At 47.3% G+C, this 17,958-nt stretch overlaps 1 protein-coding gene across 1 annotated transcript in view; it reads right to left on the reverse strand.

Annotated features, from left to right (window-relative positions):
- LOC121567653 (protein phosphatase 1L-like) overlaps positions 1–17,819 on the reverse strand; it is a 43,988-nt gene extending 26,169 nt beyond the window's left edge. The window contains exon 1 of the mRNA XM_041877842.2: positions 16,776–17,819. Coding sequence (XP_041733776.1) covers positions 16,776–17,174 — 399 coding nt within the window. The 5' untranslated portion in view covers positions 17,175–17,819. The remainder of the gene's footprint in view (positions 1–16,775) is intronic.
- Between the last annotated feature and the right edge of the window lie 139 nt (positions 17,820–17,958).

Here is a 17,958-nt window from a genome sequence, read left to right on the forward strand (position 1 = left end):
TGAACGTATAGCGGTAGCATTGAAATGGCCCGAAGAGGTATGGTGCCCATTACTTCAGTGTAAATTAACAGGTAAAGCCCAAGAGGTTCTGGCAGCGCTACCTCTTGAAGACAGCTTGAATTATGACGTGGTCAAAGCTACTGTTCTTCGTGCCTATGAGCTTGTTCCTGAGGCATATCGACAGAGATTTAGGTCTCATAAAAAGTATTCTACACAGACTTATGTGGAGTTTGCTAGAGACAAAGGAAATCTGTTTGACAAATGGCACAGTGCTAGTAAGGTAACTGATTTTAACTCTACGGGAGTTAATCTTGTTAGAAGAGTTTAAAAATTGCTTACCCGAACGCATTGTAGTTTATCTGAACGAACAGAAAGTATCCTCACTGTCGGAAGCGTCTGTATTGGCAGACGAGTTTGTGTTGACGCATAAGAGCGTGTTTTCGGCTCGTACGGAGAGCAGGGCCGCAGAGTTGCTAACTTTTAGTCCTAGTCGACCAGCAGTACATCCAGCACGCCCAAAAGATGTGCGTCACTGTTTCTATTGTCATAAGGTGGGACATATGGTTAATGATTGCTTTCTGCTTAAACGCAAACAGGGGATGCCTCAGCACGCAAGGCCGCCAACGGGTGTTGGGCTGATTCGTACGGTTGTAAGGCCAGAATCAAGACAGAGGCCTCATAGTGAATGTGGTTTGAAAGTCCCTGTCCCAGTCCCAGATCACAGTTATGAACTGTTCATTTTTGAGGGGTTTGTTTCCATATCAGATGACGAAGCGTTGCAGCGTCCAGTTAGAATCCTCAGAGATACTGGTGCGGCGCAGTCGTTCATACTATCTGATGTGTTGCCCTTGTCCAATAATACATATTGTGGTTCCAGTGTGTTAGTACAAGGAATTGAAATGGGATTCGTCCCAGTGCCATTGCACTTTGTGAACGTACACTCTGAGTTAGTCAGTGGATTGTTCAGAGTTGGCGTACGTCCTGTTGCCAGTAAAAGGTGTGACATTTATAATGGGCAACGATATTGCCGGAGGAAAGGTGATACCCGTATTGGATAAAAGTGACCAGTCTCTCTCCGAGGAGCTGGCACAGGGTTATCCAGATGTGTTCCCTGCTTGTGCTGTCACACGTGCTCAAGCACGACAAGTGGGTGAATTGATAGATTTGTCGAACACGATTCTATTCAGAGAGTGTGACCCAGAGGATAGTTCGGGTGCTACCTCTGGTAAGCTGGTGCAGTCTGACCAACAGTCCAGAGAAAGGGAGAAGATTGTGGAACTTGTTGCTGAGGCAATACAGTTACCAGTTACTCGTGAGCAGCTGATCGCTAACCAAAAGGTTGACATTAGCCTGGCTAAATGTTTTTCTAGTGTTGTCTCAGAGGAGGAGCTAAAGAAGAAAAACATGGCATACTTCATTGATGGTAATCTCCTCATGCGTAAATGGACATCTCATGTTGACGCTGGCGGAGATTGGAATGCTGTTTACCAAATAGTGATTCCTACAGCCTTTCGACAAAATGTTTTATCCCTCGCTCATGATCACCAGTGGTCCGGACATCTGGGAGTCAACAAGACTTATGATCGAGTTTTGCGACATTTCTTTTGGCCTGGTTTAAAACAAGATGTGGCTCAGTTCTGTCGGACTTGCCACACCTGTCAAGTAACTGGGAAACCGAACCAGGTTATTTCCCCCGTGCCTCTTTGTCCCATACCGGCCATAGGTGAACCATTCGAACATGTGATGGTTGATTGTGTTGGACCATTACCAAAGACAAAATCTGGTAACCAGTTTATGTTGACGATTATGTGTGTGGCCACCAGGTACCCAGAGGCCATTCCTCTGCGAAGGATTACTGCTCCGGTGGTGAGTAAAGCGTTGATCAAATTCTTCTCAACTTTTGGGTTACCTAAGGTGATACAAACTGATCAGGGTAAGAATTTCCTTTCTAAACAAGTGTTAAAATCCTTGTCAGTTACACACCGTGTGTCAAGCGCATATCACCCAGAGTCTCAGGGTGCGCTTGAACGTTGGCATCAGACACTGAAGTCTATGCTCCGTAAATATTGCTTGGAATCTGAGAAGGATTGGGATGAGGGAGTTCCTCTAGTTTTGTTTGCTGTCCGTGAGACAGTACAGGAATCCTTAGGGTTCAGCCCAGCTGAACTGGTGTTTGGACACACCATGAGAGGACCTATGAAAGTCCTTAAGGATCAGTTTTTATCACAAGAGTTGTGTGTGAAAGAAAATGTGTTGGACTACGTTAGTCGCTTTCGTGAGCGCCTACATGGTGCCTGTGCTCTAGCAAAGGAAGCGCTGTCTTCCTCACAGAGACGGATGAAACGACACTATGACACACAGGCTGTTTCTCGTTCACTGCAGCCAGGTGACCAAGTTCTTGTATTGTTGCCTGTGCCAGGAGCGTCATTGTCAGCACGTTTCTCTGGTCCTTATGTAATTGAAAAGAAACTAAGTGAAGCTGACTACGTGATACAGACTCCTGATAGAAAACGCCAATCTCGTGTGTGCCACGTTAGGGGAAGGGTTTACCTGCTGTAGCAGTGACAGGGGAAGGGTTTACCTGCTGTAGGGGTGGTAGGGAAAGGGTTAAGCCCTCTCCTGGAGGAGCTAAAGACCCCCGCTGCTCTGAACTCATCTCCCCTCTACCACTATGCTCTTTCTGCCTCATCGCGCAGCAAAAGGCCCATACCATACTAAGACACAGCTCTCAGGACACACACAGAATCCAACACAATCACCCAGATGCACACAGACAATCCCACAGCTCTTTAGATCTGAAATATCAATTTGCACTTTTCTCCACTTCACTGCGGGTACAATGCATGTCCACACTGCGACATCACACCACCTCACTCCTCCTCTTGGTCTGTCTCTCTTCAGCCCTGCTCTTAATAACAGAAAAAGGTGAAAGAGAAAGTGAGCTCCCAAAATCACAACAGAGCGATATTAGGAGAAGAGTGGAAAGGATGAAAGATTGAACCATGAAATAATTCCCACAGTTGTTGTCAGCCAGTGGAGGCTGCTGAGGGGAGGACGGCTCATAATAATGTCTGGCACAAATGGAAGGGCATCAAACAAATGGAAACCATGTGTTCGATGTTGTTGATACCTTTCCACCTATTCCTCTCCAGCCATTACCACGTGCCTGTCCTCCCCAATTAAGGTGCCACCAACCTCCTGTGTTGTCAGCTGTGTAGATAGCAGAGAAGATAGCAGAGTTTACACCTGCCATCAGGCTAATGAAAGCAGGGCCTGTACCAGGAGAGAGAGAGGAGAAAAGTAAGGAGTTGTTTGCCTTCTGAATCAAACACACTGCTTCACTGTTCCTGAGACTTCACTCCTCCTCTCCTCTTCCTGTCAGATGTGGAAGCATTCCCAGAGATCTGAGTAGGATGAAGTGGTCCCTAGACACTGGTTTAAGGTCAGTGTTGTTGTTCCTCCTCAGGGTTAAGGTAAGGATTTGGGGAAGGCAAGCTGATTCTAGATCAGTCTCAACAGGCAAATGACTTCTATGCCAGGCAACACACTGCCACATTGACAGGAGATGTCATTCTGATTCCCATTACAATTCAGTCTCTCTCTCCCTCCTTCCTGAGTTCATCCATCTATTTATCCCCTTCCTCTATCCATCCATTCATATGCTCTCATCTCCATTCAGCTGGCCCGCTCCAGACACCAGCACCACATCCTGATGGTATCCCAGATTACATTCAACACTGTATTTGGGTACAGCTAAGACTGGTTATTAGAGAACAGGTAGGACTTGACTAGACTTGTCACACATAGGGTTGCAAAATTCCAGGAACTTTCTGTAAATTCCCTGGTTTTGCAGAAATCCTGGAAAATCTGGATTTCCTGCTTATTCCCTACTGATTCCGGCCAGGAATTCGGGAAAACCTGGGAATTTATTGAAAGTTCACAGAATTTTGCAACCCTAGTCACACACAAGCAAATGCACACGGATGGATGTTGCGCCCCCAAAATAAGGGCACATATATATGAGAGAGAGAGAAAGAGGTGTAATATTAAAGAGAGTGTGTGATGGAGAGAGAGAGAGAAAGAGGGGTAATATTAAAGAGAGTGTGTGATGGAGAGAGAGAGAGAAAGAGGGGTAATATTAAAGAGAGTGTGTGATGGAGAGAGAGAGAAAGCATCATCCTGTAGTGCAGATGGGTCTCACACTGAGGCAAGCCTGGTTTCCGTGGTGATTTGTTTTCCTGGGATGCATATTATGAATAAATTGACAGCTCTTCATTTCAATAATACCTTACCCCCTACAACACACACTAAAAACAAAGTCACATCTCTTCTTTCATTCTCATTTCCTCTAAAGAACCCATCTTCCACCTCGCTTTGTACCAATATTACTAGTCCATCTTCCTCTCCATGTCTTTCCTCCCTACCCCTCCCTCCCTCCCTCCCTACCCCTCCCTCCCTCCCTCCATACCCCTCCCTACCTCCCCTCCATACCCCTCCCTCCCTTCCTCCCTACCCCTCCCTCCCTCCCTCCCTACCCCTCCCTCCCCCCCCTCCATACCCCTCCCTCCCTCCCTCCATACCCCCTCCCTCCCTCCCTCCATACCCCTCCCTCCCTTCCTCCCTACCCCTCCCTCCCTCCCTCCCTACCCCTCCCTCCCTCCCTCCATACCCCTCCCTCCCTCCCTCCATACCCCTCCCTCCCTCCCCTCCCATACCCCTCCCTCCCTCCCTCCATACCCCTCCCTCCCTCCCTCCATACCCCTCCCTCCCTCCCTCCATACCCCTCCCTCCCTCCCCCTCCATACCCCTCCCTCCCTCCCTCCATACCCCTCCCTCCCTCCCTCCATACCCCCTCCCTCCCTCCCCTCCATACCCCTCCCTCCCTCCCTCCATACCCCTCCCTCCCTCCCTCCATACCCCTCCCTCCCTCCCTCCATACCCCTCCCTCCCTCCCTCCCCTACCCCTCCCTCCCTCCCTCCATACCCCTCCCTCCCTCCCTCCATACCCCTCCCTCCCTCCCTCCATACCCCTCCCTCCCTCCCTCCATACCCCTCCCTACCTCCATTCCCCTCCCTACCTCTGGAGATGGATGCAGCATTTATCACATTAATTAGAAACTGCCTCCTCTCCCCTCTCACTGAGCGCTGCCAGCCGAGAAAGAACAGCAGCGATGAAGACAGAGGCAAAGACAACAAGTACTTCTTCATCAGAGACATACAAGTGCTGCTGCTACTCCTATACTAGGCATATATGATACAATGTTAACCTGTTCCCTCTCATCAGCCCAGTGTGGCAGATATTGTTCATCCCTGACCTGGCCCTCTTATGATCAGACTGGGTCCTCCAGACATTGATCACTGCACTGCATCACTGAACTGCATCCCCATTCATCAATAAGCAGGAATAACACACAGCGATCAATACAGCAGGCCAGGTGAGCACCGCACGACGCAGAGCTCAACTATTAGCTGATAAACATTCAGACACACGGCCCCATTAAAATCAATATTCATCCACAGGCCTCCATCCGCTGCGGCTGTTAAGGGACTGGGAGAGAGGATGAAGGAATTAAACGCATGCCACTAGGGTAAGTGAGTGTGTGTGTTAAGTTCGTGAAAGTGTGGATTGATTGTTCTCAGCAGGTCAGTGCTTTGGATCACCTCCAACTCTGAGGGGAGTGTGTGTGAGAGCGGGACAGAGGTTGAACCTTTTGTTTAGAAGATAGGGTGTACTGTAGGTGTGCATGATGTATGGGCATGAGAGATGCAAGAGAATGTGTCTGTATGAAAGTGTCTAGGATCGGGAGTGCTAGTGAAAAAGGATGAAAATCTTATAGAAAGTGAATGTGGGTGTTTGTGATGCATGGGCATGAGAGAGAGGCCACAACACATCTATTTGAACAGTGTGTGTGATGTGTGTCTCTGCGTAGGAGGGCATTTGTGTGTGTGTGTGTGTGTGTGTGTGTGCAGGTGAACTCCAGGGCTGCATGGATGAGAACAGCATGGACCAGAGAGGCCCATAGTGACACAATGACTCCATATTGGCTTTAACTCAGACCATAGTCAAGTTTCCACAGCCAATAATCAGGAAAGAGAGCACAGCCAAACACCAACAGTGCAGCGCAGTTTCCTACACAGATCCAATCCCAGTGACTCCATTTTGGCTCAAATCCATACCAGGCAGCGTTGCCAGTAGAGATGAGTCAGGATTCCCAGGCTAGCTTCACTGAGGCATAGACGGACAGCAATTACAGCCACCAGCAGAGTCCTGGCATTGCCGCCACACACACACACGGTCATCTGCACATACACACCCACAGATGTGGACACACTCATCCACAGACATGCTACAGCAAATGAGGAGAGAAACAAGAGTTCTCATTGAAGATAATATACACTAACTGAAAATCCACAGATAAATGTATGTTTCTGTGATGTGATGCCCATATGGGAGTGTGTTTTCAGGAAAAGATAAGGGCAGCTGACAGGCAGCATACGTGTGTGTGTAGACATGGACTCCCCTTAGGGTTGTAGGCAGCAGACTCTTTAATATTGCAGAGCAGCGATAAATAAATCAGACAGACTGCAGGGAGATAAGGTGACTCTGCAGAGAGGGGAGAGGAAGAGAGAGAGATAAACTCCTTCTCTCTCTCCTTTCACTACAGGGGTTAGAAAACACACATCTCAGCCCCAGTATGCAGATGTGCCATGAGAACACACACACAAAACTAAAAGAAAACAAATTAGCAAACACAAACATTAATTTACTCTCCCATAGAGAGCAGAAGAATATGGATGGGGTTGTAATATCGCCTCAGAGATTAACACTGCAGTGCATATTAAAACACACCTGTATGGATTTCACAGAACCACCTTTCTGGGAGTGGTGCGGTGATTCAGAGAACATTGACCAAGGCCAGGCAGCCAATCAGTGAGGAGAGCCGAATTGGTTTGGGATGATGCAGATAGAAAAAGGTCAGATTTATAGTTCCAGAAGTTGGAAATTGCAATAGCAGATAACAGGCCTACAGTGCATTCGGAAAGTATTCAGACCCCTTAACTTTTTCCACATTTTGTTACGTTACAGCCTTATTCTAAAATGGATTAAATTGTTTTTTTCCCCCCTCAAATCAACACACAATACCCCATAATGACAAAGCAAAAACTGCAAATTAAGAAAAAAGCAATTTTCTGGTCTCTCCAGAGGTGTTAGATCGGGTTCAAGTCCGGGCTCTGGCTGGGCCACTCAAGGACATTCAGAGACTTGTCCCGAAGCCACTCCTGCATTGTCTTGGCTGTGTGCTTAGGGTCGTTGTCCTGTTGGAAGGTGAACCTTCACCCCAGTCTGAGGTCCTGAGTGCTCTGGAGCAGGTTTTCATCAACGATCTGTACTTTTCTCCGTTCATTTTTCCCACGATCCTGACTAGTCTACCAGTCCCTGCAGCTGAAAGACATCCCCACAGCATGATGCTGCCACCACCATGCTTCACTGTAGGGATGGTGCCAGGTTTCCTCCAGACATGATGCTTGGAATTCAATCTTGGTTTCATCAGACCAGAGAATCTTGTTTCTCATGGTCTAAGTCCTTTAGGTACCTTTAGGCAAACTCTAAGTAGGCTGTCATGTGCCTTTTACTGAGGAGTGGCTTCCGGGAAAAGTCAAGGGGTCCGAATACTTTCCGAATGCACTACATGTTGGGTTTCTGAACGGGGCAATGGGAAGAGAGTACAGTAGGAGACCTCAGTCTGTGTCCTTCACCCTGTTTCCTTCCGGTCTCACAACACAGGCAGGCAGGAGGCTCGGCTTGCACTACCCTGGCATTCGTCTCCCAGAGACACTCAAGGTGAAGGACAGAGTTTGATTTCTGGAGTGAGGGAGACATGGAACGGAAGATAGTGTGTGGTATGGAGAGGGAGAAAAAATTAGAGAAAGTAATAGAGCAAAAGTTCAAAATAGACAGGAAGAGAGGAGGGAGAGAATATAAAGCCACACAAAGAAGAAAGAGAGGGAGGGAGAGAGAGTACGCCATGTTCATATTGTCTCAGACTAGAGACATCAAAGCTCGTCGGTCTGCCCCACAGTTGAAATGACTCATGATCAAAGAGAAAAGAGAAAAGCGGCAGTTCTTTCACACACACTATTTCTTGCTCACTAACAGACAAATACACAGAAGAAAATCGCTGCTGCCACTCCTCACAAATGTTGTTGTTGCGAGTGTGTCCCTGGGCTGCTAAGCATTTATGATGTAGGAATGTTCTCCTGCACACTCAAGCAGAAGATCAAAGACTAAACTAGCACCTGACTGGCTGCATGTTCCACTCACTCTTTACATCTGCTTTGATGCTGCTAATGCAGCCTTCAGCATGCTACTCACAGCAGATGCTGTACATAAATACACCCTGCAGACAGGATACACCTGCAGCCATGTGTCTTCTCATCCAGATATAACATTAGATACACAGCTCAGCCTCTCTTCCGCTCTACCCGTTCACTTCTCATCCCTTTCTTATCTTACATAGTCTTCCTGCCTCTCTCACTTCTTTCCTTTCTTCCATCTCTCCCCTCCTGAGGCGGTTGTAAGTCTACAAAAAAAAAAAGTTCCAAAGCTCCCCTCCTTTTCTCCTCTACCTCTTATTTTTACTCTTCTACTCATCCCCCTTCTCCTCTCCTCCTATGAAAGGTGGGAGGCTGCTATGAGAGAAAGGTGGGAGGCTGCTAAGAGAGAAAGGTGGGAGGCTGCTATGAGAGAAAGGTGGGAGGCTGCTAAGAGAGAAAGGTGGGAGGCTGCTAAGAGAGAAAGGTGGGAGGCTGCTAAGAGAGAAAGGTGGGAGGCTGCTAAGAGAGAAAGGTGGGAGGCTGCTAAGAGAGAAAGGTGGGAGGCTGCTAAGAGAGAAAGGTGGGAGGCTGCTAAGAGAGAAAGGTGGGAGGCTGCTAAGGGAGAAAGGTGGGAGGCTGCTAAGAGAGAAAGGTGGGAGGCTGCTAAGAGAGAAAGGTGGGAGGCTGCTAAGAGAGAAAGGTGGGAGGCTGCTAAGAGAGAAAGGTGGGAGGCTGCTAAGAGAGAAAGGTGGGAGGCTGCTAAGAGAGAAAGGTGGGAGGCTGCTAAGAGAGAAAGGTGGGAGGCTGCTAAGAGAGAAAGGTGGGAGGCTGCTAAGAGAGAAAGGTGGGAGGCTGCTAAGAGAGAAAGGTGGGAGGCTGCTAAGAGAGAAAGGTGGGAGGCTGCTAAGAGAGAAAGGTGGGAGGCTGCTAAGAGAGAAAGGTGGGAGGCTGCTAAGAGAGAAAGGTGGGAGGCTGCTAAGAGCAGCAGTAAACTTACAGCCGCTTTCCAATCAATCTAAATTTGTCCTCCATTATCCTTCTCCTCATTCCTCTCCATCCTTCACCCACTCCCTTGCCCCTCTCCTCTCCTCCTGTGGATGGTGTAAGCCTGCTAAGAGCAGCTCTAAAACCTTGCTGACAGCTCTGCCGCTGGCTAAGCTCATTATACAGCTGAGCCACAGGGCAACGTACAGCCTCCTTACAGCCACCGGCCTTCCCTGTAGGAGAGATGTAGAGAAGAGAGGAAGAGCAGAGCCAACAGTGAGATGGAGAGATAGTCAGAAAGATGAAGAGGTGAGAGAGACAAAGACCAGTGGAGGCTGGAATGGAATACATGGAACGGAGACAATGTCATTTCCATATGTTTGACTCCATTCCACTGATTCTATTCCAGCCATTACAATGAGCCCGTCCTCCTATAGCTCCCCCCACCAGCCTCCACTGACAGAGAGACTGGAAGAAATAAAACAACTACAAGTAAAAGGTTCTAAACATATTTCCAATCTCTCAACTGGGATTAGTGTAGTTCTAATCTTCCCTGCAGTCTCCTCTCCTCCCTTCAGTCATGGATTTAGAGAGACAGTCAGGAGGAGGAAAGCAGATTTCCCTGGGCCTTCAGCGGTTACCATTAGCCACCATCACCATACGCCTCCCCCTACTTCACTAATCAATTTAGCAGCTCAGCCCTGAGCCCCCAGCCCATCACTCATAACCCATCACTCTCAGCTCTACAATCCACCTAGCTCTCCGGTCTCCGCATAGGAAATATCCAGGGAAAGTCTAAGAAAAACGTACATTAGGTTGTAATATAATGAGTTCCTCTCTGGCAGATGCTCATATAAGGTGACCTACAGAGAGTAAAATAATCAGTCAGGCAAGCTTAACAGTAATGCTTGCTTGCCTATGGAAGACTCAGTGGGTGTGGATTCAGAAGCATGTATGAGGATCATAGCCAACTCAGCCAAGCCATAACTTCATCATGGTTATTCTCTAAACTCGCAGCCTGGTCTAACTAAGAGGGAGTTTTTCAGCTCAGGCCTCAGTGCACTGGTGGTCACATACACCACAAACCATCACACACACACTGGCAGTCACAAACACACACTACGGACGGTCACACACACAAACCATCTGAACACATTTAGAAAAGGTATAAAAAATAATGAAAAAGCCTCTCTACAGGTCATAAATCTCAGAGGACCAAACACACACACACACACACACCGCAGACGGTCACACACACACACCAACCAACCAACCATCTGAACACATTTAGAAAGGAATTAAAATTAAAGAATGAAACAGCCTCTACGGGTCATAAATCTCAGAGGGCCGTAATCAGAAGTAGACGACAGAGTTCCAACAGGTCTACCAGTATGGGCCGCACACACACAACCTTAAAATGAATACAACTGCTCCTCCCACTAGAAGGAGTTTACACACTCATATGACAGATTAGAATAGAACATTGAGTATACATATCCTTGAGAAGCCCAGTCTCTGCGCTAAGGAAAGGAGAGTTCAGGTCCATGCTGTAGTTGATAGAAACCATCTGCTCACATCAGCCACTCATATGTCCTGCATTCCTCCTGTCTGATCAGCCAACACATAAGCCCTGCAGACAGTCTTCTGTGTTATAGCTTACCCCTCCTACACACAGACCCATGCATGTACGCTCACACACACACCATAGTGTACAGCGTGAACTACACACACAGCCCCCAAAAAGAATGCACCTGCCCCATCCGTCCCAACCCACTGATCCGCAGCTCACCCAAAGTGGAGTCTGGTAGAAGTCACAGCTGGGACAGACGCATAGACCAGTGAGCATCACACACACACACACACACACACACACACACACCTCCTGTATGTCCATCACACATACACACACACACACCTCCTGTATGTCCATCACACATAAACACACACACACACACACCTCCTGTATGTCCATCACACATACACACAGCAGCTGTGAGTGATCCTCTCCTTCCCGTGTCAACATTCCTCTGCCTGCTCTCCCCACTGCTAAAACAGCACCAATCATAGAGAAGAGAGACATCCCTTTCCACTGCCTCACACCTTTTTCTGTCTGTAAAGGCAGCTGACGCCAGTCCACTCAGTAGGAGCCTAGAGTCATGGCCATTTAGCCCTGTTCATTCATTCATAACCTATTCACACAGAAAGAACAGAGTGCCCACCATCCACAGAGTCAAAAAGCAGAGAGACCTGGCAGCACAGAATATACCCCCTGCCCTCTATAGAACCCCATCAGAGGCCATGGGGAGGACTAGAGGAGTGTGTGCATGTGTATGATGTGGAGTGGAGACTTGGAGGGGTATTCTACATCTCCCTCCTCCCTGTCCAAAATCCCAAACAAGGCCAACTTCTCACCCCTCAGCCCATCCATCCAGCCTCATGCACAGCACCACAGGGAGGAGACAGTCAGCATAAGAGATTCTCTCCTTGACTGTTGTCTCAACTTTTAGAAATCTGGGGAACCTTATTTGAACCACTCCACCTGTCAGGGAAAAATTAAAATATATACCTGCTTTGTTGATTATATCTGTATGAATATTGATAGATCTCTTTCTATTGCTAGGGAATTTCTTAACTACCAGTGCTGTGCTTTTCATAAGGATGGTTTCCTCTAGCTCCCTGCAGCTGGTCTGGGTGTATCGTCAAGGACATGGTGTGACTCCAGTTTAGAGATCATTTTATTAACAGAACAGACCTGTATTGTCTCCCCTCATCTTGGCTTCTGTTCAACTTGGTCACACGGTCAAGAGAAAGAGCCTCAGAGTGACCACAGTTTTTCAGTTCATCCTGTCTTTTACTATCTTCCAAGGGCTCAGCTATGTGGAAATATGAGGTGAAACGGAACTAAAGTTATCACTTGTTTGTGCGCTATGACCCGATACACATAGACACAAGAAGAAAACAAGGTAGCTCCTGATCTGCCGGGGAGGGGTGGAACCAGCCATGACTAAGTATTTTTAGGTCCACTATATAAGACGTCAGCATTTCCTGTTCATTGGGCTCTCAACTAATCACCTATGGGTGGTTTGTTGACCAGCTCCATTATCACAATGAATGGGGGGGGGGGTTAGATAGGCAGCTTTTAGCAGAAGAAGCGCCTGGCTGGCAGAGGGAGTGTTGAATTATTGAACGGCCGGGAGGGACGCCATGCTGGGAGCTTTGCTGGGGACTTTTGGGGGGCTCCACATGCACTACACACACTCCAAAAGAACCAATACAAGCTAGAGAATTTCAGGACAAGAGGGGTTATGGGACAAGTACTTGCATAATGGAAAAGAATGTTGGTGGGAAAAACAGAATAACGTTACACTCAATGTGAGTTTACTACTGCACGAAACAATTGCCCATGGCAGAAAATACTTAAAATGGCAAATGGGGTAATTGTGACATTTGGGTTCCGTATTTACAGTGTTCCACTCGTCGGGTTCCGCTCAACAAACATTCCGTGACAGTCTTCTGGGGCCAGTAGCACCATCCTGGTCTTAACTCTACACCTGATCTAGGATCGAAGACCAACTTTTTTATGCCCAACTGGTGCGGAATGACTAAAAGGTCAGAGAACTGTAGAAAAGCTCCCAGTCCATCTCTACAGGGTGTTTTTCCCTACAAAACATCACCTTTCCTGCTCACTGCTCTTTCCACAACATCAAGGCAGGTCTGAAAGAAATGTTGAGCATCTGCTTTTGCCAAAAGCAATAAAAGTGGGTTCAGGAATCTGCCTCCAGAATGAAGTGAAGCAGCCGTGAGCGAAGCAGAGTATTTTTGGTCTGCCAGGGTGAATGGTGTATTCCTTTTGTATTATTATTCTCATGGATTCCATTATTTTATGGCTCCTGGAGGAATACATTTAAATTAGATTTCGGAGGGCTGACACTTGCGGGGGACATTCGGCAGGAAATGACATCGTCTGGAACAGGTGTGTAAAGCCCAAATAGGCAGTGGCATTTCACGATAACATGCCATCGCTGCTGATCGTTCACTTCATCTAATGTCCCCTGGAAATCCATTACTTTAGATTTGCATTTTAACATGAGGGAACACACACACACACTATGTAATCCTCTATAATGCCGACACTGCAATTAGTCATGCCGCTTCTTTCATCTCCAGTGTGAGTGGGCTCAAGAGGGATCCAGGCTGCTGAATATCTAAACCAGAGACACACACACACAGCTGGAGCCTGATAGACATGCAGACACAGCTGTCCACAATCAGAAATGGACACAGTAAGATGCAGACAAACACACTCCTGGAGACCAGTCAACTGAGCCCACCAGCCCTCCATAACAGGTGAAGAGGGTTTATTCCCATGGGGAGGGAACCATGAGCCTGATGCAGAGACACACACCCACTGGAGCCATTCTGCAACAGGGCTACAGTATAGATGAGATGAAGTGAGGGAAAATGGCGGTATGGAGATGGAAATGAAAGGAGTTGAATTGAAAGCTCCTCAAATAGTGCTCCAGTAATCAGACTGCAGTTACACTGAGCTGTAATCACACTGACAACCTGAGTGGATGAAAGAGAGGAGAAAAGGAGAGGAGAGGAGAGAGGGAGGAGGATGAAAGCAGGTCAACTATAATATTCAAGGGTTCAGCAAACTGCAAGCAATGGGCTTCCCTCTGCAAGACAGTCTCTCACGCATGCACTCGGCTCACACACACAGTCTCAGACACACTCAGTCTCTTTCTCACAGTCTCTTACACACCTTCTCTGTCCCTCCCCAGGATTAAAATGCAAACGGTGCCCTTTCCACTAACAGAGGCCTTTATTGTCAGTGCGATTGGAAGGTGAACTCCGGTGAGGGCCAAGGTAAGCAAGAAAGGGAACGATTACGAATAATAAAGAGGAGCCCCACTTCAAAAGGTCATCCTTGTGTTCTTTCCTCTCATCCCTCTTAACACAATACTTCTCTCCATCTTCTCCTGTTCAGAAACTGCCTACGCACACGCAGCCACACCACTCTCCTCTAAACTGAACTTTAAGATGGCAGAGTGGGGGGGGGGGGGACATCAGCACAAAGGGAAAGAGATGACTTCATTATCGGAACTGCCTTTCTCCATTGAGCCATTCAGAGAAAAGGAAAGATAACATACTAGGAGAGTAAAGAGGGGAGTTATAAATGTCTCAACTTGGTATTCTATTGTGGACATACAGTAATTGTGTGCAGCTAGAAGCAGGTCTATACATCAGACAGGATCTTCAGCCAGACCCCCAGGGTGTTATCTTAAAGACCATCACCCATGTAGAGAGCATCTCTCCCTACAGAATATCAATAAGGGATGAACATTAGTCAGTTTATGTTTACATGGAGTCAGAACAAACAGCCTGGAATGGATATATTACTTAGAGACGTCATGAATCGCTATCTCCAGAGACATCCACATGCATACCAAATAACCAGCAATTAAGGAAAGAAATGTCAATTATTTGCAAGGTATCCTTGCAAGGTATAGCATTTAGTGTGTGTGTGTTTCCAGCTTGCAATTCGTCTCTGAGAGGCGATGTATCTTCCTGTGGGTAAATCGATTAGTTCCAGGCCAGTGTCAGAGCTAGGACAAGGTGTCCTGGCAAGTAACTCTGGCTACCAACCCTCTCACCAACCTCCCCCAACCTACCTCACCCTTCAACCCCTCTCCTGCCACTAGGGCTTGGTGAATCATATGTCAACTTTGTTTTGAGTAGGAGAGAGAGATAGGCTATCTTGCCCAAAGGGTCGACAAATCATTTAAAATCAGAGGGAACATTACTCTGTCCTGTTTAGAGAGGTAGAGGGAACTAACCAATATGCTGAGCTGAGTCCTCCTCCAGCCCTGGGCTACACTGCATCTCTCTGCTGACGCACCGCCCCTGGGCCAGGAATACATAAACAATAATATACAGTAGCTACAGAGCCATTTGAAAAGCTGGTGTCTGGCAACAGTTTCACACACTTCAAAAGAGCGTGTAGGAATAAAAAACACACCAAATTGTCGCCCAAGGCCATAGCGAGGGAAAAAAGTCCCTCGCCTTCATGAGCAAATCTGAAGTGAACACCCTCTTTCTCTGCTCTCCCTCTCCCACACACAGAGCTGAGGAAGGCTTTTATAGCCTGGTTTACCATCCTCTATAAGGAATCCAGGGAAGAAGGAACGAAAGAGCAAACTCAAACATGCTGCAGGGAAAACCAGACAAATGACCAGTTTTGGTCAAAGGGAGCTGCTGCACTAGAGCCCACAGTTTAATCTACCCCGAAAAGAATGGTTATCCTCCATCTCCATCGCTGTCTATTTTTACAATGTTATATTTCAGCCTGGATCATGACAGAATAGTCAACTTCTGTATTAAACAGACTAGATCAGGTCTGAGCAGTAGAGCTCCTTAGAAAACCACTGGCAGCCCGTAGACTGGGTCTGGGAGAGAGGCAGTGTGAGGGGGGAGGAGAGAGGGGAGCCTTGTCAGAAAGCATTTGCCAGTGAGTTTCTTCACGTAGCTCCATGGCGTCAGTCAATACTGGGCGGTCAGGACCGCGTGGCTACAGCTGAAGCCCACGGAGACAAGGTCACTGTTCAGGCAGGCCATCATGATCAATCAGTGTTGTTGCCCTGACAACGATGGCGATACCCCCCAGCATCACATTTAAAAAACTTTTTAAAAACACATGCATTCTCTTCTGGTCACGATGAGGAGTAACAAGATCAGTATCCCACTTTGTCTTGTGCATGGAGTATGACCCTTACATTGACTGACTGCCTATCCCCTTCTCTCTCATATATCAACTCCCTCTCTCTCACACACACACACCGCCTGACGGCTGGACGCTTTGCCCCTCTATAGGGACATCTGGCTGATGAGAGTAGGAAGCGTATTTCTGTGAGACAAGCTGTTCGATCTGTGCTACTGAATGCTTGTCATGGAGTCAAAGACCTACAGCTGCCAGGGCTTTGTCTGTAACCAGTGAGTGACCAGAACATGAAGAGGGTGACAGGTGCATGGGCATCGGATGACAAGTTATGGTCATGCACAGGGCACCAGTGATTTACCGTATTCAGACCAGAATATGACCCATATCCGAAAGCATCTCTCACTGGGGTTGGAAATGACCAGCTCTCTTGTCACATCCATCTTCAATCAACCTACACGTTTGAATGAGTTTCTCTTATTTTTCCCCCCAAGCCTGCTATAATCAGTTTAGACTTTATCTGCAGCATACCACACAATCGTGTTATGTCTATAAGTATTTTAAACTTGTAAGACCATGAATGATGGTCTCTTATTTTTGGCACAACTTCACAAAGTAAAGTGCTAAAGCGCCTTATGCATGCCCCTGTGGAGAGGGATTAATATGATTGGATGCATAGCAAGTGCATGTGCAAGTGTTGACCAATCAAAAAAAGTATAGTCTCAACAAATGAACGATAACAGCCCATTTATCTTACCTCTCCCCCATGGCCATCGAAAATCCCAAATATAGACGGGTGACTCTTGTTCACGATGTCAGTGAGGACCTCAAAGCGGTCTTCCATGTGATCTCTCCGGCCTTGGATGGAGTACACCGCCACATTGTTGCTCTTGAACTCCCAGGTTTTGGAGAACTCTGCGTCCAGAACGTCGAGTCCCCCGAATTTGTCATTCTGCATAATCTCCGCCACTTTCCCCTTGACCATTTTGACAGCATCCCGGCTGGACTTGACGATGGTTTTCACCTCGTCAGTGTGGAAGAAGTAACTCCATAAAGCCAGGCTTATGCATAGGAGGAACAAGGTCTCTGGTCTGAGCAGAAAATAACGCATGATCCGACCCAAAAGAGACAACAGTGTCATCGTATCCTCTATCATTTACACAAACAAGAAATCACTGCAGGTTGTTATTGTTTACCCGCAACTTTCAGTCCATTATTATCGATGTTAGAGTAAATAAACAGCGAAACCAAATTCACCAAACGTAGCCTACAGCACATCTGGTGTAAAAAGCTGAATTAATTCAACCCAACACTGATAGCTCGCATGTAGCAATGCGGCTTGATGTATTGGAGAATCCGTAACGTTAGACAATGCGGGGTGTAAAATGCTGTATTGGCTGGCTCACTCTATCATAAAGCCCCGTGAACCAGCGGTTGTCCCTTGTCCATATGATGCAGTGAATCGCAACCGTTGCAAGGAGGAGAATGGTAGCTATATAAAACCTCAGACAGTTGGAGAGACCCCGCTTTGAAGTACCTCGTTTAAAGCTAATTTGAAAGCAAATTGCAGGCTCCCTCAACCTTTGACAGCGAGGTTGAGATTGAGCTGTAAATAGTGCTCTCAAATTGAAGCCGAGGAAGCGTTAGTTTTCAGGACCGCACCAATTGGAGAACGTGAGGTGTGCACCATGCAACCTTGTTTAGGATAACATAATCATATTTCTGGAGGGGCAAACTAAATGTCACTTGCAACTTTATACTGCTGAATAGAAAATTAATAGAATTTGGGTAAATCGCGTATTTTTGACTTACGTAACTACTTCACCGATGTACGCACCCCCAACCGCGGATTGTTTTAATCTGAGCCCACCTGGTTATATATGTTACGGCAAGCCTCGAGGACCAGACCAGGGTTTTGTCTAAGCGATAGAGATTTTGTC

This window comes from Coregonus clupeaformis, chromosome 6, assembly GCF_020615455.1.
Source record: "Coregonus clupeaformis isolate EN_2021a chromosome 6, ASM2061545v1, whole genome shotgun sequence".
Lineage (NCBI taxonomy): Eukaryota > Metazoa > Chordata > Actinopteri > Salmoniformes > Salmonidae > Coregonus > Coregonus clupeaformis.